Here is a 22845-nt window from a genome sequence, read left to right on the forward strand (position 1 = left end):
ACATCTGGCAGAGTGGGACAGCATCACAAAAGATCGCTGGGTGCTGAATATACTGCGCAATGGCTTATGCGCTACGTTTCCGTGCGCTTCCAAAGGACATACCACCAAAAAAGTCCCGTCCTCACCAGTTACAGCTGCTTCGAAAGGAGGTGAGGGCCCTTCTTCAAAAGCAGGCTATAGAAAAGGTTCCACCTTCTCAAATTGGAAAGGGAGTGTACTCCCGGTACTTTCTGGTCCCCAAAAAAGATCAGGAGCACAAATTTCGGCCGATCCTGGACCTTCGTCTTCTGAACAAGGTCATAGTCAAGGAGAAGTTTCGCATGTTGGCACTTAATCAAATATGTCCACATCTGCAAGTAGGGGATTGGATGTGTTCAGTGGACCTCCAAGATGCGTACTTCCACATTTCCATTGCAAAACGTCATCGCAAGTACCTGTGGTTTGTGGTCGGCCACAAACATTATCAATACAAACTCCTGCCCTTTGGGCTCAAGTCGGCCCCGCGAGTCTTCACCAAATGCATGGCAGTGGTGGCGGCTGTTCTTCACAGACAAGGTCTCTTCGTCTACCCATACTTAGACGACTGGCTGCTGAAAGGTCCATCCCAGCAGAAGGTGAGGCAAGACTTCCAGAATTGTCTACCACAGTTACACGATCTCGGCCTTCATGTCAACATGGAGAAGTCAGTGCAGCAGCCCACCCAAACCATCCACTACCGTGGCTCCGTTCTGGACACAAGCGTGGGAAGAGCGTATCCTTCGGAGGAGAGACTGTCCTCAATGAAACGGAAGTGCAGGCTTTGCTCCAGGTGCAGAACCAATCAGTCCAGCAGGTGGCATCCCTGCTGGGATCCATGGCGTCCTGCATCTTTCTCATTCCCAACGCCCGGCTGAGGATGCAGCCTTTGCAACAGACTCTGGTGGACCAGTGGGATCAGTCAACAGGTCGCTGGGAAGATCAGATATGTCTCTCCCAGGCGGCGAAATCCTCCCTCACATGGTGGACTCAGCAGCGCAATCTGATGGTGGGAGTCCCTTTTCACCAGCCACTTCCAGTGCAATCGGTCGTGACAGATGCGTTTTTGCAAGGCTGGGGGTCACACATGGGGTGCCTTCAGATACAAGGACGGTGGTCGGCGAAGGAACAGACCTACCACATCAATATGCTGGAGCTACGAGCAGTCCACCTTGCTCTGAAAGCTTTCCTACCGGCAATAGAGTCTGATTCAGTCCTGGTCCAGACCGACAACACGACGACCATGTTCTACCTAAACAAACAGGGTGGAACTCGGTCGCGTCCTCTTTCCCACAGGCGATCTGGCACTGGCTTCTCGCCCGGAACCTCTCGGTAGTGGCAGTGCACCTTCCAGGAGAGCTAAATATCAAGGCAGACGCACTCAGCAGGCACTTCGAAGATCAGCCAGACTGGGTGCTGCACGACGAGGTGGTGGCGGACCTTTTCCATCATTGGCGTTGTCCGGAAATAGATCTATTCGCAGACGACGACAAACACAAAATGCCACGCCTTCGCGTCCAGATTCCACTGTCCAGGGACAAGGGGAATGTGCTTTTGATGGACTGGTCAGGGACATTTGCCTACGCCTTTCCTCCTCTGCCCCTGATCCCCAAGGTGGTGTCCAAGCTACTCAGATCCAGCATGACGATGATTCTGATAGCTCCAGACTGGCCACGGCAGTGGTGGTACCCAGACCTTCTTCATCTGTTGGTACTTCCACACAGGAGACTACCTTGCAGGCTGGACCTGCTGACCAAGATGGGCGGGAGGATTCTTCATCCCAACCTTCCCTCACTGAACTTGACAGCATGGCTCCTGAGGTCCTGCAATACGGAGATTTGAAACTGCCTCCTGATTGCATGCATATTTTGAAAGAAGCGAAAAGACCCTCCACAAGAGCGTCATATGCGTTCAAGTGGAAGAGGTTTTTTCTTTGGTGTAGAGAACATCACCTTGATCCTACGCAGGGGAAGGAGGATGTCATTCTCCCTTACCTTCTGTACTTGGCAAGATCGGGTTTAAAGTATGCTTCTATCAGGGTCCATTTATCTGCCATTACAGCGTACAGGAGATCTCCTAGTTCGCCCTCCTTTTTAGGTCTCGGCTCGAAGGCTGCGCTTGCGCAGTCTCGCTCCGAGATTTAACGTTTTGGAGAAGAGGGGCTTGAACCCGCCCCTCTTCTCTCCTCTTCTCCTTTGGCTGGCCTCTTAAATGCTGGTAAGCCATTGGAGAAGAGGTTTGTCTCTCCGAACAGGCCCCGTCCTTTTCGGATTCGGGGGCGTGTTTTTTGCTACTTTTCTCATTATATCCTCCAGCCAATGGCAAGAGGAGAGAACAGAAAAACACGCCCCCGATTCCGGAAACGCCGCTGCCTTTCTCCGAGGCATTTCTGCTTCGCCTCGGAGAAAGGCGGCGGTGTTCATGGCGTCCTCTGCCCCTGCTCTTGGCTCCCGTGTTGGCTGTTACAAACACGCTCGGAACCACACGTAGGCTACACATGACAACTGACTTACTTGATCCTCAGTTCACTAACACCATTGTCAACCCGGCAAGGGCACCATGTTTCCGTTTTAAAAGTATCACTTTTAGTAAATAACACTAAATACAAAGATACAATGTGATGGACTGAGGAGAAACGCTCTTGAGTGTTAAATATGCTTTTTTTCCAATGTTGATGTTTGTTTGTTCCACTATTTACATGCCAAATATTGACACAAGCTCGGCTCCTGTACGGGATCGTAGAACCAGAGCTGAGCCCTCTTAATTTATTGTCTCGTCCACTTCTAACATTTTGGCGAACGTAACTTCATTAGTGTGAAGACCCGCGTGCCTTTGTTTTGGTTGACCCGGTCGCTAGCTCGGTGCTACTGCAACAGCCGGCGGAACACTGATGCTCATTGGATGACAGCCGGCAATAGGCCTCCGTACCTTCCTTCTCTCGATGCACTTTTCTGGAGATAGCCGAAGCACTGAAGACGCCATGTTCGGCGACAGCCCTAAAGGGTTTGGTTAAAAAAAAAAAAAGTACAAAGAGAGAGGCGCTGGCCCTGTCTGTACCATAGGCAACCGGGACGCGGCACCCTTCATCCCCTCCCCACACACAGTCCCTCCCGCGACCCCTCCTACTCCTGGAGCCCGGCAGACATGGCGGCCAACATGTACCGCGTCGGAGGTATGTGGGGGATGATGAATGGGAGCAGGAAGCGGCCGCTGCGCAGCACTGACAGCAGCAGTGATAGGAGCAGAAGTGCGGCGGGGCGGGGGCGACGGCGGAGTGGATGGCATGGCCAGTGAGAGCATCCTTGGCAGCAATAATAGCATCATAACGCACCGCACGTTGTACAGCTTTGCAGTATCGCCCAGCGTTGCTGCAGGCCCGTACCACTCCAGTGCACATCATGCAGCATTAGAATAGAACACACTGACCCTGCGTACCCTGAGGCGGCACCTGTAACTTCAACCGGAGGGCCTCAACACCACCTTCCCCCATTCACACACGTGTGTGGGCCATGGAGATGCTCTTGTTCTGTTTGTTGACCCCGGCAAGTAGGTGCCCTCACTCAAAAGATGGGGTTTGTGACGTTCGACCGCCCACCCAAAGTAGACACTCCTCTATTAAGTCATCTTTAAACACTATTTGCAGTAGTAATAAAAGTAAATTGTAGAGCAGTGCCACCTACTTTGGGTAACCAATATGTACACGTGGCCTGAGCAAGTAATGCTTTCTAAAACTGTTAGGGAATTGCAACAAAAAAAAGTAATAGGAGGCTGGTATAGCGAAGGTAGCGTCGCCACTAAAAAATAAAGGACCGCACCAACAGAGGCTGTGGAGGGGCAAAACTGACAGAATACTATTTTATCTTAAAGTAGCACACCGGTAACCTGAGTGGAGCAGAAGGCGCCCTGCAGATAATCTGCAAGCAAACCAAAACCATAGTGATTTACCAGAACGAGAGCAGTGTCAGTACCTGGTAAAGTGTAAGAAACATTTAGCAGCGGTGGAAGATGTCTTGTCTACTTTTCTATGCAACTTTGTTTTTTTGTATCTCCAATAAGCACTATTTGCTGGGCTTTTAAGGATCTGGGACATGTTAGGTCCTGTGGTTTTTGCGTAGTGTTTAAGTACTGGGTTCAATAGTTTCTAAATATTTTCTTCTCTTTTTAAAGCATATTAATTTTTTATCCATTCTTAGTATGCGCCACAGTTTGTGTACCATTACTTCATGGTGGGCAGAAGTGTCTATGCCCCTTTAGCCGGAATCGTTTAACTACCAGTAGGGGTACGTTAAGCAGTTTTCCTTGAATACCCCCATTTGATCCCCATCATCCATCCCAACATCACTGAGTCAGGAATCCTGGGTAGTCGCATGTCCACGATTTCATCCATTGCATGTAATACTTCGACCCAATATGTTCTTAATTTCGGGCAGTCCTATATGATGTGTTGTCATTAAGTCTTAGGCTGCACATCTACATCTAATACTTATCTGAATATTCTGGATACTAGTTGTCATCTTTTACTTTTCTCAATCATTGTTCAATCTCAGTTAGTGGGTATTTTGCTGCTTCTGTTGTCTGTGTGTGCATGACCTAGTGTCTGATCGGTGCATATCTATCCATTTCTGTTTCCCCCGAACCATAGTCTGTTTTAAGTTGTTCAACTGTTTTTAATCTCCCTTTAATAAAAGTAGTTTCCAATTGAGAGGCATCATCTTCCAGCTTTTAAACAAATACCTCCCTAGCCTGCTATGGGCAAATTTGTGGGTCCCAAGTTGTGGTATGTAGGGCAAGGGGTGTTTGGGAGTCAATCGGTTTCTCCTAGGGTAGAGGTTCTTAAAGGTTTAGCATATGTGGACCACCACTGAATCACTACGGGAAGCCGTGGACCCTCGCTTAAACATTTTCTATTATTTGAAGCTCAAAACATTACATAGATACGGAAACAAGTATACATCTAACCAATAAACAAATGATGAAATATTTGATTTCATTCACTAGCAAAGCATTGCAACAATTGAGATTTTAATGGGAAGTTTGGAACTTTTTAAAGGGTAGTTTCATTTTTAAAAGATGAAGCAATATGCCAGACTATAGTATACCGCTTAGTCGTTTTTACTCCTAATGCATGCTTTTTTCTTCTTCAGCACATAGCAGTGCTGCTTTAATTTGGAACACCAATCATCCATGCTAGATTCCCTTTGCTTTACTAGCGGTGCTCTCACAAGTCAAGATAAGAATACCAACTACATTTTTATCTACTGTAAGAAATTGTATTATCACTTTCACTCTCTCTTTCACTACCTCTCTCTCTATCTCACTACATCACAACATCACTCTATGCTTATACATCACTACCTCACTCTTTCACTACCTCACTCTTTCACTACCTCACTCTCTCTATCTCACTACCTCACTCTCTCTCTCTGCTAATGCAATAGGTATCACATATGCAAAAAAAAGCTAATGCCAATAGAAATGACAATGCCATTTATTTAGGGATACAAAAATGATAAATAAATAATGAGCAATACCAATAGCTCTACCTATAATATTGCCGAGACCATTGCATTGTAAATGCTTGTTCCAGATGCAGGTGGTCAAGGACTTCTTACAGGGGTTGAAGAAGGTGTATCCCCCTGTTCGAAACCCTTCTCCTCCATGGGAGTTTAACCTGGTATTATCTAAATTGATGGGCCCACCCTTTGAGCCAATCCACAGAGCTTCCTTGCAGCATTTGTGTTGGAAGGCCGCTTTTCTGGTAGCCATTACATCGGCGCGCAGAGTAAGCGAGATCCAAGCGCTGTGTATCAAGGAGCCTTACACTGTTTTTCACCATAACAAAGTGCTCTTAAGGGCGCATCCATCTTTTCTCCCTAAGGTAGTGTCTGATTTTCATATCAATCAGTCCATTTCTCTTCCATCTTTTTTCCCAAATCCAGCGACCCCGGCTGAGCGGTCGCTTCATTCCTTGGATCTCAAGAGGGTACTTAAGTTCTACTTAGAAAGTACCAAGGGCATAAGGAAGACAGATCAGTTATTTGTCAATTATGGCGCCATGAGAACAGGCTTCCCAGCCGCTAAGAGATCAATTTCGAGATGGATTGTGTCCTGCATTACCTTAGCTTACCAGCTGGCGAAAAAACCCTTACCGTTGCCTCCTAAGGCGCATTCCAGGGGGAAAGCAGCCACAGTTGCCTTCTTGCATGACGTCCCAATGTCAGATCTGCAAGGCGGCAACCTGGAAATCGGTTCATACCTTTACGAGGCACTACTGCCTAGAATCTGATTCCAGGGCTGATGCTCAAGTAGGCCAAGCCTCCTTGAGGAATCTATTTGGGTAGATTAGTTTTTCTTTCTAAGCCTACTGATCACTTTCTGTTTTTTCTCCTTTGCCCGCAGGGAGATGAGGTGAGGCTCGCTATTCTATTCTATATTCGAATGCTTATCACTATTGATGAGGATCCCCTGGAAGAGAAGGATTAGTTCCTTACCTGTAATCCTGGTTCTCTTCCAGGGGTATCCTCATCAAAGTCATAAGCAACCCTCCCGCCTCCCCGGGCAAAGTTTTGTTATCTTTTGAAGATGTTGTTAACTCTTTGTGCCATGGCTTTTTCAGTCTCGGCAAAGAACAACTGACCTAACTGTCACCCCTGAGGCATGATGGGAAGCTGGTGGTCAGGTGTGCCTTAAAGGCACGGTGTCAGTTTATTGCTATGCAGCTACATGTTAGCTTTTCAGTCTTTTTAGACTGGGTGTTTGCAATGCAGCCTGGGAGCTTCCTATGCTTTCAGTGATTTCTACTGTTTGCTGAGCATTAAAACAGTTTCTAAACAACTTTTGCTATTGTTTCTCCTGTTTCTAATGCATGTTTTTCATGTATGGTAGAAATTCCTTATGGCATGATTCAGCTCTGGTGTTTATTAGGCTGCAATTGCTTGTGTGTGTGTGTATATATATATATATATATATATATATATATATATATCACATTTAATATAGTGTTTCCGGGGTCCCGCGCATGGGCGGGAATATTCTAATGCTTATGACTTTGATGAGGATACCCCTGGAAGAGAACTAGGATTACAGGTAAGTAACTAATCCTTCTCTCTCAGTGGAATCTCCATTGACGTCATAAGCAACCCTCCCCGGTGGAAGTAGCAGAGAGGATTATTGGGCAGTTTTCCTACCTAGTACTGCCACTTTCTCTGCAAAAAAGAACTGAAGCACCTGATCTGCTGGTCATGATGAAATTCTGGTGGACTCTGGGCCTTTAAAGATGCAGAAGCTGTTTTCATATTTACATAATAACATCTAATAGGGATACACTGTCCTCTTCTGTCTCTGTCATCTTTCTCCTCTTAAAAAGGGTTTTATGAAAGAGATTTAAACGGTCAAATAACACATTTCCAGATAATTTGCCTGAAGCGTGTTTGTGTGTATGTGTATGTATATGTATGTGTGTGTATATATATATATATATATATATATATAAGTCCTGACCCTCCAGTTCCACGGAGGGAATACAGAGCAGGTACAGACCACAATAAAGCTGTTTCCCAGAAATTCCACTAAGACTGGTTCAATGTGCCATGTTGCTTATTTTAATCACCATAATGATCCAGACAAGTGTCCGCCTCAGACGCGTTTCGATCGCCTCCGCGATCTTGTTCACATGATGCGCTGATGCCGGACCACCTTTTTTAAATTATTTGCATCCAATCAAAAAGACAGGTTGGTAACAATGTGAAAATAGACATAGAAAACACACATTAGTGAGGAAGCATAGAGTCACGAAAAAGGAAAGACTGACTGATTTGAACATTCAATCTCAAAAATTGTTTAAAAGCAGACCGTGATGTTACAATGTTAAAAAACAAGTCATCTTATGACTGAGAATATAGCCACTGAGTACCTACAATATACTCAAAATTGAGATATAGCAGATCAAGTCATTAAACTTATTATAAACATCATTTTGCGTGTACCAACCATAGCTAAAATAATGGCAAGTGCCCAATAATGCCAATGTCTGTTCACAGCTAATTATATAAATATATATAAGAAAAATTGCAAAATGATAAAATTAATATAATTGACGACCTACTTAGAAGACTTATAAGAATAGATATAAACAGTTGGTTATAAAATGGCTGCTAATAAATAAATAAATGAATGAATATGATAATGCTCCTTAATAACATATGCCAAACTAAGTGCAAGTAGTGAAATATATAAAAAAACACAAATATATAGATAAAAAACACATACAAATGGTGGGGCTGGTTCAAGAGGTGGCTGAACATTGTAAACGACACTCAATAAAGTGCTAATGCTTATGGTGTAGCTGCCAACGAAAAGTGCAAAAATGTGCAATAATATATATTATCTTAAAAGGTAAATCAGCTGGCAAAAAGCAAACTGGCAAGACCAAATCCAATATGGTCACATCATTATTTTATTAGATGAACCCAAATAGGGGTGATTCATTTGTGGTTACCAGAGAATTGCATATTGCCGAAAAATCACGCATCAAGGAGGCCTAACAGATGTGTTTATGATGAAATTTTATAAAATATTGTGGAGATCTTCACTGGTGTTTAATCCATTGGGCATTCTAGTATCGAGAAAAGAATGAAGGAAGACTCCAACTGACGTAGCGGTCTTTCCCTGTTCCCCCCCACGAATTGATGAGGGAACTGCCCCAATTACAAAGTACTTCAAATCACAAATTTTATTTGAGTGGATGGCTTTGAAATGTCAAGCAACTGGGTAATTTGAATCGGAGTTCACAATCGCACGCTGATGTTGCAGTATGCGATTGAAGGCTGTCAACTTTGTACTGCCAATGTACTTGAGAATGGCAGGTGCAAAATCCGTCCCACATGGAAAATGGTTTTTAATAGGGACTGGGATATCACAAAAGGCTGTGCAATACTCAGATACATTAATTCCAAATTTGCAGGCTCGACAAGACGAGCCAGATCGAGATAGCCAAGTAGTTTTTAGCGTAGGTTCAGGGCTGGATTTAACTAGGGCATCCCTCATTTAGTGTGCCCTCTTGAAAGTAATGGTGGGAAGTGCAGGCAACAGAAATTTTAGAGTAATGTCAGTTAGAATAATAGGCCAATATTTGTACATTATCTTACAAATGATTTTGTCCTGTCTGCAATATGTGGTAATAAGTCTGATGGGTTGCATATCCTCTGTTGTTGCACCACTCATGTTTAATGCATTTTGTTGTTGTTTGGTCACAAGGCATGTCTCACGGGGACGGGCATTAGCTTTGTTGAAGGTTTTTTCTAGATTGGACAATTTATAACCCCGGGCTAAGAAGCGATTTAATGCTTCTTTTTGACAATGCTCCAAATCACGGCTACAAATGTGCCGTAAGCGGAGAAATTCACCGTAGGGTGTGCTATGAATAAGATGAGGAGGATGGGCACTGCTGGCATGTAATATAGAGTTGCCAGCAGTGGACTTTTCTGTGAAGTTTGGTTTCTTTTTTATTCTCTAAGATATAAGCCTCCACATCCAAAAACTCTACCCTCTGAGTACTGAGGGTGGCAGTAAACTGTAAATTCATAGCGTTGTCATTGATAGATGTTACAAATAAAGCCGCCTCCTGTTCAGTGCCTTCCCAAACGATAAGAATATCGTCTATGTATCTGCCATAGTATCGAATATGCATGTCCCAAGCTTCCTTATGGGTGACCATGAGGACGTGCTTCTCCCACTAACCAACCAAAAGGCAGGAATAGGTTGGAGAAAAACACGCCCCCATAGCCACCCCCCCTCAGTTGTTGGTACAGAGTTTTGTCAAATAGGAATACATTGTTGTTTAGGCAGAGATCAATCATTTGAAGAAGCATGGAGTGGTGGTCATGTAGGTTGATGGCACGAGAGTTGAAGTGTTTGACAGCTACCAAACCTTGTGTATGTACAATGCTAGTATACAAGGAGGCTATGTCAAGCGTGATTAGTACAAAGCCAGACTTCCATTCTACTGCTTGTATTTTGTATGCTTATATTTTCTTCAGAAAATCACCCGTATCCTTTATAAAAGATGGCAGGGTGGTCATGTGGGGCTGAAGAAAAAAGTCAACATATTTAGACATAGCCTCCAATAATATATATTATATTACACTTTTTTTAATTGCAGTCAGTAGAAATTGGCCAGTGTAGCCTTACTTTTTATAGGCTGCAAAACGTTAATGTCTTAAGTGTTTCTTCAGGCCATATTGAAGAAAGGCAAACATTTACTCTTAAGAAGACATATTGTAAAGCAGTGCTCTGGGAACCCTGCACTTGGGCGGGACTAATCAGTACTTATGACTTCAATGGAGATTCCCCTGAGAGAGAACTAGGATTCCAGATAAGAAACCATTCCTCCTTTTTGGCAGGTTCAGGTATATGAGTCTTTTATCTGGGCTTTACATGGGGCTGGTGGACTTACTACTCCATAAATTATTAGGTCTCGCCTTGCTATCGACTAAGTGATCGCAAAGCGAGACTATTGTAAGGGGCTCCCAAAAGTGCTCCGAAAAGCGGATTGCATGGCGAGCACGCGCACAATCACGCGCATCGTGCCGCCATGCAATCCGTTTGGCATCGCACTTCAAAGGGTCCGCTCCCCCGCCTGGAATGCGCTCCCCCGCCTAACGCGCGCACCACGCTCCGCCGGGCTTGTCTTGTTTTACTTCTGTTGTTACACGGTATTTCTTATTTAGCCTCTAAGCACTATTTTCTTTAATGCGTTTCTCCTAGTGCAGTCACAACATGCTTTCCTGCAACACTCCGCGCGCCATCCGCTTTACAGTCCGTCACGTGCACTAGTTTTATATACACGGACGACGCTCAATGTTTCAGTACGAGCTCTCCTTCCCTTTGCACACCCCATGTCTGTCACTGCCGATGTCCCCACGCCCTGTTTCCTTCAGTTCATTCGCACGTACCTCTGTCTTCTACTAAAGCCTCGCCCGCTCTTTTCCCCTCTGTACCACATTTCTTCCCCAGTCCTCCAAACTGCTCTCCTGTTCTATTAATTTCCGTCTCATCAAGAACTCAGACCCCGTCCCCCTTCTCAACTCTTGCTCAACTGGCAAACTCGTCTGCATTCCATTTCCAGTGGCTCACACTCACCGCTAATAAAAAGAGGATGTCTGGTGCAAGTAAGATATTTATTAACTCAGTTACTGTGTAAAATTGCCACCGGTATATCACATAGCCCCACAAAGTCCTGTCCTCATCTTCCCAGCTGTCCGCCCCGGAATCCTCTCCCCAACGTTCCACATTCTACTAACTACACACATTAACACTAACCGCTTCCTAATTCCCACCCTCCTGTGGACGTTCCTCCCACCCCTCCCCCCAATTGCCTCTGTTTCCCCCCTCTTCTTCGTCCCGTCTAGAACTCACACCCCCATCCCTTTACAATACCGGCTTGTTTTTTAGGTGTGATCCCACAGCAAAGCTAGCCCAGCTGGGGCGCTGCACAGCCACCCCTCAGCAAAGCTAGCCTTGCCAAGGTACTACACAGCCACTCTACAGCAAAGCTAGCCCTTCCCAAGCGTAACATAACTAACCTAGTCCTGCAGAGGCGCTGCACAGCCACCCAACAGGATAGCTAGTCGGGTCGAGGCTCTACACAACTAGGCTAGTTCTGCTGAGGTGCTGCACAGCCACCACTCAGCAAAGCTAGTACCCCGGAAGCACTGTCAGTGTCCTGCTCCTTGTGTACAGACTGGTGTTACCGCTGCCAGGACAGAGCGTTCTCTTCCGGCTCTTGGGCACAGGACACACTCCCTGCATTTGGGACACAACCCCTGCCCCGGCTGCTGGGCCACAGGATAGGCTCCTTATTCTTGTATGTGCCTCACCTGTCTGTGCCGCAGTTCCTGCTCCTGGTTCTGGCGAGTCACGTTAGTATATGCCTAGAGGAGCTCTGCACCGAATCAACAGGGTGTGCATAGACCAGGGACGCCCCCGCTCTCCACGGGCCAGAGGCACAGCTCGTGTGCATACATCCAGTGACTGTCAGGGAGTACAGGTCGAGGCACCCCCCACAATGTACACGGTTCCAGTATTCGGCAAAGTGCACAAGTCCGGTGAAGCACTAGGACTGTCTATTTGCCTCCTACTGGCCTTACTAAGGGTCGATGGTGCCAGCGGCGCAGCCCATACAGTGTCCACAGAGGATCGAGGGCGGGTAGACGTGGGGGCTTGCCACCTGGTTACCTATGGGGGTTCTCCTGCTTCTCGCCATGTGCTGGGCACTGAATGGAAGTGCAGAGATGAGTGCAGTTTTTATCATTTTATGTTGCTATTTTATTTTGAATAGCGCTTTGTATGACGAGCTAAGCTTCAATGCGCTTTTTAGGCAATTAAGTAAACAGCTACTCTTTTTTTGTGCTCGGTTGGTAGAGTCAGTGTTTTATTGGGTGTCTTTGTGGGCCGTACTATGTTGTGCATGAGATGCGTCGAGCATGGCATGAAGCAGACCGATGTGAGGGGCAGAAACATGTTTCCACAATGCTTTCAATACAAGAGTGCACGTACTGTGGCGCAATCTAGAAACATCATATGCACATCCTAGTCCCCGTCCCAACCTCGCTTATGGTCTGGCCTCATATACTGAGAAACATTTTAGTATCTTTAAACATATATGAATGGAGTTTCTACAGTGTACAACCTGAAGAGAATCACTACTGGTTGTTCTCAAATTTGGCAGTGAAGAAACACGAGGCACTACACTGTAGAGTGGTTTGCCCAGGATCACACAATTGGGCTAAGCGGGGAAGCTGGGATTTGAGCCTAGGTTTTCACTTGCCATTATTCAGCCACACGAGGTATCTGCACTGTCTCTACTCTGCAGAAAAAAAAACGATTAGTGTATTAATAAAGTGTGGTCAATAAAACTTGCATGTCGAATTTGGAACCACATGCTCACCAACCTGATACTACGGAAGACATGTCTGTCCAAATAGTTAGATAAACCCTATGTTATACAATTGCAAAAGAGCAAGAAAACTCATTTTTTTGTGGGTGTAACTGGCATCCATTGACTTAACAAACAACACTTGTTTATGCCGCCATGCACAGTAAAATATGACCACAGATAAGCTTCCAATAAGACTCTGTGTTACCAAGAACGCGATGCTTTACTTGTAATCATTGTTGTTTTCAAACAAGAGTTCGATTGCAGCCACTGAAGAGAACCAAGACACCCTTAACAACAACAAAAAGCATTTGCAATGCAATAGGTCTCGCATTTGCGACAGTTTGAGCTATTGGCATTATAAATGACAATGCATTTTATTTGTGTACAGAAAACCTACATAGTGCGCATTTACGCACCGCTTGCAATTTTCAAGACACGTAAATAAAAGGCATTGCTATTTATAACACCAATAGCTCAAACTCTCGCAAATGCGAGACCTATTGCATTGCACATGCTTGTTTTATTTAGGGTTGGTCACAAAACAAACTAGCATAAAAGATTTGTGACGGTGTGTAGAGAACTCAAGGAGCAACCATGGACCCTATGTATATCCCTCCATCAATCACTAAAGCGTGATTGAAGGACTGGAGTAGGTGGATCACAGAACATCCGAGTTACATGCTGATAAGGGGTGACATTAATCCCACAACGGATAGGGAATGGGACATGTATAGGGGCAGGCCACAATACTAGTCGTACTGTCCGGCTAGTAGGCTGGGCAGGACCCTTTGCTTTGGTGAATGCATGCAGAGGTTGGGAACCTCATATCTGGGAAAATAGTTAGTTTCCTGCAACTCTCCAGACTTTAAACAATTAGATTACTTCAAAGTCCCTGCCTAGACATGACCAACGTTACAGGAGCTCACATCCTCTCTAGGGGATGGATTTTTATATAATTGTGATACTTAAGCAACGAAGCACAAGGATAATCAAAGTTAGAACATGTATTTAGTACCACCTACCCTTCATACAGTTCTCTTTAACAGAAACAAACCAACTGTATAATTTATGCAAAGCATGTCAATCCAGAATACGTTCATGGTTATCTAGTTTCACGTTTTTGGCGTGGCGTCTTGCCTGATTGACATCACAAATTGGGTAAGGAACTGGGATCAGATAAAAACAGAATATATAAGGTTTTTACAAAGCAGACTCTTACTAATTTTTAGCTTTGCAGGCTGAATTTCAACCAAATTTTAGCATGCCACTGCTCGTTTGGGTCCTGAAAACAGATTTAAAGGCTATCATTTGTAGCTGGTCCAGTAAATTGGCATCAGCAACACGAACAATTACTGATCCATATGCTAACGTAGGAATACCTTTGTCTTCATGATTTCTACCAAATGTTCGTGGCAAGGGCATGATAGCTTGTCACGCAGGGTTCTAAAGACTTAAATTACGGAAAACGTTTTATCTCGCAAGGTGTTAAAGTGGCCTTTGAACGATACTCTGTCATTAGGTGTGATTCCTAAGTATTTGTATGTCCTGACTGTGTCAGTGCCCATTCTGCCTACTTTCCATATTCAGGACTTTGTTCTAGTGCGCCCTATTATAAATATTTTAGTTTTCTTTATATTCATCTTTAGCTGGTTTGCTGTTATATAGTTATCTAAGGACTCTATTAACCACTTGATGGCCTATTCGAGTATGGCTAGGTAGTATGGTATTGTCGGCATATTGTAAATATTCTGTTACATCATGCAAGGTTAGGCGATTGAGCATTTACTTTATGCAAATGGAGTGGTAGATAGGCCATGAAGGGGTTGAAAAGACACTGTGCAAGCTTTCAGCCTTGCTTCAGGCTGCCAAAGGTAGCATATCGTGGAGTCACGCTGTATCCATTTCCCATCTTCACCTGGACTCGCCTTGGTATATAGGAGGATGATCATATCATTTCACTCTGGAATTATGCCTCTTATTGAATTTATGAAAAAATGCAATAGGTTGAGAATTAACCAAAACCTTTCACACTGAGAAGAGTTTTGATTTTTCTTTAGTTTTTGATATGCTGAGACCACAGTTCCGTAGGTCATTGGTTTATCACTGAAACCTTAGTGTTCTGTATAAACTGTAGGCTGAAGTACATTAGGCTTCCACCTACCTCGTAACACTCGCTATAAGCTTTGTGGTCTATACAGTGCATCGACGTAGCCTTACAAGCTCCACCTTGTTTGGCAACCAATTGGTAACTCGTGTTTTTTAAAGGAGTTTGATGATGAAAAAGGCTATTTGATACAAATATAAGCATACAACAAATTTATTGGGTAAGAGGATTTTCTGTAAATATTTATTTTTAGTGATATCCAAATTCGGTGAATAATTCAATATGGGGTAAAACACAAATATGGTTTTCAGTTTTTTATTGAAATTAAATATCAGTTTTTGTTGTTTGTATACTGAGATATTGTTCCTTCCCACTTACAGCTTTGCCCTTGGTGCAAGTGGATGAGAAAGGCGAGAAGGTCAGGCCAAATCAGAATCGCTGTATTGTGATCTTGCGTGAAGTACCTGAAGCTACACCCATTGAAGTAAGTAATGCACAGTTCTATCTTTTTGTTTGTTTAGAAGGTGCTCATATCAACACACATTTCACCTTGCAATGAATTAATTGAATGTATGAGAGAACCGTGTAAATCTTGAATGTGTTACTGAGTGTGGAGTCATTCTGTGGTTATATGTTTAGAAAAAGGTTTTAAGACTGGTTTAAGGTGTTCATGTCAGTAGCAGCATTAATTTTGAGGGACTGGTCCCTCCATTGCATTAGTTTTGTAACTGAACATGATTAAACTCTCAAAATGACTTTGGGAGGGGGGGGGGGTTGAGGGATGGAGTGAAGTTAGGAAGTGGGTGGGGGTGCCTGAGGGAGAGCCTATTTCCAGGAACTGAAAGGAAATAAAGCAGATTATACAACAGTCCAGCTGTTGCATTGATACATTTTCCAGCAGATCACTTTCATGTTGGTTAGCCAACTGGAACATTACATGTAAGTAGAAATTATGGTTTTGTTGTCTGATCTTCAATGATTGCCATAAACATTAAAATGTGTCTCTGCCATATACAGGATCCTGGTAAAATACAAAACACACACACACTCTCCACAGACTCTCACCGCCCTCCACAGACTCTCACCGCCCTCCACAGACTCTCACCGCCCTCCACAGACTCTCACCGCCCTCCACAGACTCTCACCGCCCTCCACAGACTCTCACCGCCCTCCACAGACTCTCACCGCCCTCCACAGACTCTCACCGCCCTCCACAGACTCTCACCGCCCTCCACAGACTCTCACCGCCCTCCACAGACTCTCACCGCCCTCCACAGACTCTCACCGCCCTCCACAGACTCTCACCGCCCTCCACAGACTCTCACCGCCCTCCACAGACTCTCACCGCCCTCCACAGACTCTCACCGCCCTCCACAGACTCTCACCGCCCTCCACAGACTCTCACCGCCCTCCACAGACTCTCACCGCCCTCCACAGACTCTCACCGCCCTCCACAGACTCTCACCGCCCTCCACAGACTCTCACCGCCCTCCACAGACTCTCACCGCCCTCCACAGACTCTCACCGCCCTCCACAGACTCTCACCGCCCTCCACAGACTCTCACCGCCCTCCACAGACTCTCACCGCCCTCCACAGACTCTCACCGCCCTCCACAGACTCTCACCGCCCTCCACAGACTCTCACCGCCCTCCACAGACTCTCACCGCCCTCCACAGACTCTCACCGCCCTCCACAGACTCTCACCGCCCTCCACAGACTCTCACCGCCCTCCACAGACTCTCACCGCCCTCCACAGACTCTCACCGCCCTCCACAGACTCTCACCGCCCTCCACAGACTCTCACCGCCCTCCACAGACTCGCACCGCCCTCCACAGACTCGCACCGCCCTCCACAGACTCGCACCGCCCTCCACAGACTCGCACCGCCCTCCACAGACTCGCACCGCCCTCCACAGACTCGCACCGCCCTCCACAGACTCGCACCGCCCTCCACAGACTCGCACCGCCCTCCACAGACTCGCACCGCCCTCCACAGACTCGCACCGCCCTCCACAGACTCGCACCGCCCTCCACAGACTCGCACCGCCCTCCACAGACTCGCACCGCCCTCCACAGACTCGCACCGCCCTCCACAGACTCGCACCGCCCTCCACAGACTCGCACCGCCCTCCACAGACTCGCACCGCCCTCCACAGACTCGCACCGCCCTCCACAGACTCGCACCGCCCTCCACAGACTCGCACCGCCCTCCACAGACTCGCACCGCCCTCCACAGACTCGCACCGCCCTCCACAGACTCGCACCGCCCTCCACAGACTCGCACCGCCCTCCACAGACTCGCACCGCCCTCCACAGACTCGCACCGCCCTCCACAGACTCGCACCGCCCTCCACAGACTCGCACCGCCCTCCACAGACTCGCACCGCCCTCCACAGACTCGCACCGCCCTCCACAGACTCGCACCGCCCTCCACAGACTCGCACCGCCCTCCACAGACTCGCACCGCCCTCCACAGACTCGCACCGCCCTCCAGACTCGCACCGCCCTCCAGACTCGCACCGCCCTCCACAGACTCGCACCGCCCTCCACAGACTCGCACCGCCCTCCACAGACTCGCACCGCCCTCCACAGACTCGCACCGCCCTCCACAGACTCGCACCGCCCTCCACAGACTCGCACCGCCCTCCACAGACTCGCACCGCCCTCCACAGACTCGCACCGCCCTCCACAGACTCGCACCGCCCTCCACAGACTCGCACCGCCCTCCACAGACTCGCACCGCCCTCCACAGACTCGCACCGCCCTCCACAGACTCGCACCGCCCTCCACAGACTCGCACCGCCCTCCACAGACTCGCACCGCCCTCCACAGACTCGCACCGCCCTCCACAGACTCGCACCGCCCTCCACAGACTCGCACCGCCCTCCACAGACTCGCACCGCCCTCCACAGACTCGCACCGCCCTCCACAGACTCGCACCGCCCTCCACAGACTCGCACCGCCCTCCACAGACTCGCACCGCCCTCCACAGACTCGCACCGCCCTCCACAGACTCGCACCGCCCTCCACAGACTCGCACCGCCCTCCACAGACTCGCACCGCCCTCCACAGACTCGCACCGCCCTCCACACACCTACCTGCGTACACTGTTACCTACCTACACACGCGCCCCTGCCTACACACGCGCCCCTGCCCACACACGCGCCCCTGCCTACACACGCGCCCCTGCCTACACACGCGCCCCTGCCCACACACGCGCCCCTGCCTACACACGCGCCCCTGCCCACACACGCGCCCCTGCCCACACACGCGCCCCTGCCCACACACGCGCCCCTGCCCACACACGCGCCCCTGCCCACACACGCGCCCCTGCCCACACACACACGCGCCCCTGCCCACCTACACACGCGCCCCTGCCCACCTACACACGCGCCCCTGCCCACCTACACACGCGCCCCTGCCCACCTACACACGCGCCCCTGCCCACCTACACACGCGCCCCTGCCCACCTACACACGCGCCCCTGCCCACCTACACACGCGCCCCTGCCCACCTACACACGCGCCCCTGCCCACCTACACACGCGCCCCTGCCCACCTACACACGCGCCCCTGCCCACCTACACACGCGCCCCTGCCCACCTACACACGTGCCCCTGCCCACCTACACACGTGCCCCTGCCCACCTACACACGTGCCCCTGCCCACCTACACACGTGCCCCTGCCCACCTACACACGTGCCCCTGCCCACCTACACACACGCCCCTACCCACCTACACACACCCCTACACACCTACACACACACCCACACACCTACACACACACCCACCCACCTACACACACACACACACCCCTGCCCACCTACACATACCTACCTAACCCTTAAAAAGCACCTAATGCTACCAATAAAATAGAAATTGTGTCTTATCCCAGACCAGTTTAGCACATTTCAAGTGTTTATCCACCCAGTTTTGTAAAAAACCATAGTTCTAATAAACAAGCATGGTCCCGACTTGCCACCTCTACACAAATTTGAAAAGCAAACAAGAAATGAAGGAAAAATACAGGCAGATGAGCCGCAGTCTTGAAGATTAGGAAATAGAGATTTCCCATTAAGAATCCAACAACCTTAAACGTGTTAAATCATGCCTTGGACATGCAGTTGCTGGAGTATAGGATTTTATTTCCAACTCAAGAGATGTGATAAGACGTATGAAAATGTTTAACACTGCTTTTCCTCAACCCAAATTTTCCAACAATTCTGTTGATGTTTCACTCTGCATCGTTTGATATTTTAAGAGTTTCCTCACAGGAATTTTGTTTTCTTACCATTTTATTCCTCTCCTTTTTGACAAGCAATAATATCTCTTCCTGGTAAGTGTCCCAGCCTTGGAAGAAGAAAGCAGCTAATGACCGACCGGGCTTTTGTACGGCCTAGCATCCGAGTTCCAACACTGTAGGAATAAACGTTTTCCCAAAATATATCCTGTTGAACCCTGAAGCGACCATGAGGGCATTCTACTTTGCTGATGAAAATAGAGGAGGATCTCAAGGGGCAAAAGATCAGAGAGGTGCAGGGGTTCCATAAAACAACCACTGAAGGGGTCACTTCTAAAGTACTGAGTTCTCTGTCCCTAAACATTCCTTCAGGAGGAATTCCAAGAACGGAGTAAGCATAACAAAATCCACTCCCAACACATGCGTTACGCTGGTTCGTTGTTGAGGATCGACAGCCTCATGGCCTGCTCTCCAACAAAGGCCAGCTCAATGCTGATGTTGATGCTGAAGTTCTCTGTCAAGGATGTCCTCAATTTCAAGACTTTGTTCATCTCAGCATTTGACGTCAGCCCATTCAGGCTCCAGATGTTTTGCAGCGTGAATCTTTCAGGATTCAATATGCTGTGCATTATCCCGCCATCTAGTGGTTGGGTCCGTAATCGTAGTATTTCTTTTTTTTTTTTTTTTTTTTTCGTGGCCCAAGTGGGTGTCGACATCCCACCATTTGGTGTCCTTCGTGATGTCAACGCCCTTCCGGCGGAAGCTCCCACCTTTGGTCACCATCTTCAGATTCTTTTTTCTGCCGTTGGGTCTGGATCGTCACGGAAGAGTTCCAGAAACTTTTGAAGAAGGAATTGATGAACATCAGCAAAAACTAGTTTAGATTGGAGATTTCAGCACACCGACTGCAGGCCGGACAACCGGGACGACGAAAAGGAGGGCAAACACCAAGATCTTTGACGTCCAAATGAGAATGCGCACACGGGGGGGCTCCCTGAGCGTGGAGATGGACAAAACTTCATTCAAATTCTGCGACAATTGCCACCTCAAATACGCGCAGAAGGACCAACACCCAGTTTGCAACCTCTGCCTGCCGCTTGACCATCGAAGCGAAGACTGCAACGCCTGCTCGGCGTTCACACATAAGACCCTCAGAGTTCGGGAGAGGCAGTGAAGGGCAAACTACACCATGCAGGGGCAAGGACCACCCCCATTGCTCCGAGACTTGGGCCTCTCCAGTGGTGAAGACGACAACATCGTGGAGGGACCAGAAGACTGCACGGTTGTTGAGACCGAGAAGAAGTCGGCAAAGGCGAGAAGAGTCGTCGACCCAAAAAACCCCGACCGACGCTCGAAAGAGTGATGCGAAGTCCTTGAAAGGAGCGCTGCCGCCAAAACTCTCGACGCCCGCAGCTGAACCCAAGGACAGACAGCCCCACGGATAATTTGAAAAGGACTCCAAGCCGGCGAAAACTCTAGAGAAACCTAGGTCGTCGAAGCCCAGTCTTGTAAAGGATCGCTCGACTCCGAGGGAAAAAGAGTTAAAGGTGACTTTGAGACCGATGACCACGAAGCGAAGCGCCGGAGCTCTCGACACGGAACAAGCGGCCGAGATGGAGAAGAAGAGGAGAAGGCTCGAGGCCGAAATGGCAAACATCCTCCAGAGAAAGAAGGATTTCAACGACCGGATGAGCCTGTACACCATCCCTTCGAAGCGCGCAGCCGAAGCAGAGCTCTAAGAAGGGGTCGAGGACCCTGATCCGCCGGAACCAGCCCAAGAACAGGAGGAAGAGGGCCTAGATTACTTCGAGGCAGAAGGCGAAGAGGATCAACAGACCTACCAAGACTCGACATCCTCAGAGGCGCAAGACCTGGAGTGGCAGGATCTTGACGCCGAAAACCCAGAAGCGGGTGTAGAGTCATATCCGTTGAGGCCTTCGCCGCCGGACGACATTGGCATATACAATATGGTCAAAAAAACAGCTGCAGCCACTTATGGAGTGAAGCTAGAGGAGAAGCCCAAAGCTTGTTTTCTCGTGGAGACTCTGCTTCCTACACAGACCAGGAGCCAATTCCTACGCATGCTCCCAAGTGTGCTGGACCAGGGCGGGGAGGCCTTCAGGAAGCTAGCTGTTTGTAAGTCAGTGACCCCGAGGACAGAAAAGAAATATAAACATTTCTCATAAGACCCAACATATATTCAGGGATCGGTACCTGCTGACTCGATAATAGCATCGACAGCTAGGAAGAGGGCCAACGTACCCACTAACTCTGGACCACCTCCAGACAAGGAGAGCAGGAGGATGGACCTCACAGGGAAGAAAATGGGGAGGAGTGCGGCTATTCAATCGCCATCTCAAATGCCTTAATTAACAGACATGCCTACCAGCATTGGGAGGAAGTCTGCCAACTGCTCAAACATCTCCCGGAGCAGTACCAACAGAGGGCATACCACCTTGTGGAAGAAGGCAGGAACATGACTAACACATGCCTAAAATCGGCCCTGGATGCAGAGCAGACATCCAGTTGGCAGATGATGATTGGGGTTACGGAGAGAAGGCATGCCTGGCTGAGGATCTCTGGCTTCAAGCCAGAAGTCCAAAATAACATCCTGAACACACCCTTCAACGGAGAACAACGGTTCGGGACTCCATTTGACGAAAAACTGACGCAGCTAAAAAAGGACAATGAAACGGCAAGGTCCATGGGAGAGCTGCAGTTCAGGGGGATGAGAAGGGGCACTCCCTCAAGAAGACCGGCAGGCAGAGGAAACAGCCAGCCGGGAACATCACATCAAGCCTTCCAACAGGGTTACCAAGGAGGCAACTGGGACTGCAACAGCAAAGCTGGCAGTACCAGCTACGGGGCAAATCCTTTCGAGGGCGCTCGAACGGACAATGTCAGACAAGAAGAGGAGGACAGCAGCCCACCTCCAAATTACTCCGTTGTATGAAGGACACCCACCCACTCAACACCTCTACGGGGGCGACAATACAAGGGAAAAGACAAACTATTAGTACCACAAGCCAAACAGCTCCTCGAGCCCATAACACCTGTAGGAGGCAGAATCGGACACTTCTTCCAGGAGTGGAAGAAGGTCACAACCGACAAATGGATACTAAACATCATACAACACAGCTACTGCATAGAACTAGAAAGTCCACCTCCAAACAAGAGGCCAAACTACAAGGGACACTCTACAGCAGAACTATCACTCTTGCTGCTAGAGGCACAGGAGCTCCTAAATAAGGAGGCAATAGAGACAGTGCCGTACAACGAAAGAAACAAGGGGGTCTACTCCAACTACTTCCTAGTACCAAAAGTAGACGAAATGTTAAGACCTATCTTGGACCTACGGTTCTTAATCAAATTCGTAAGGACTCAAAGATTCAAGATGACCTCTCTGCAAGAAGCAAAACCCCAGATACAGGAAGGGTATTACATGGCAACTATAGACCTAAAAGACTCTTACGTACACATCCCCATGAACAAAAGACACAAACACCTACTAAGATTTGTGATCAAGGAAACTCGCAACCAGTTCACAGT

General features: G+C 48.0%; 1 protein-coding gene across 6 annotated transcripts in view; it reads left to right on the forward strand.

Moving 5' to 3' along the window:
• Positions 1-22845, forward strand: part of LARP4B (La ribonucleoprotein 4B) — an 843857-nt gene that overhangs the window by 325174 nt on the left and 495838 nt on the right. For all 6 annotated transcript variants that reach the window (XM_085631918.1, XM_085631912.1, XM_085631915.1 and 3 more), the window contains one exon: positions 15437-15540. In XM_085631918.1, coding sequence (XP_085488044.1) covers positions 15437-15540 — 104 coding nt within the window. The remainder of the gene's footprint in view (positions 1-15436; positions 15541-22845) is intronic.

Source organism: Triturus cristatus, chromosome 10 (genome assembly GCF_964204655.1).
Source record: "Triturus cristatus chromosome 10, aTriCri1.1, whole genome shotgun sequence".
NCBI lineage: Eukaryota > Metazoa > Chordata > Amphibia > Caudata > Salamandridae > Triturus > Triturus cristatus.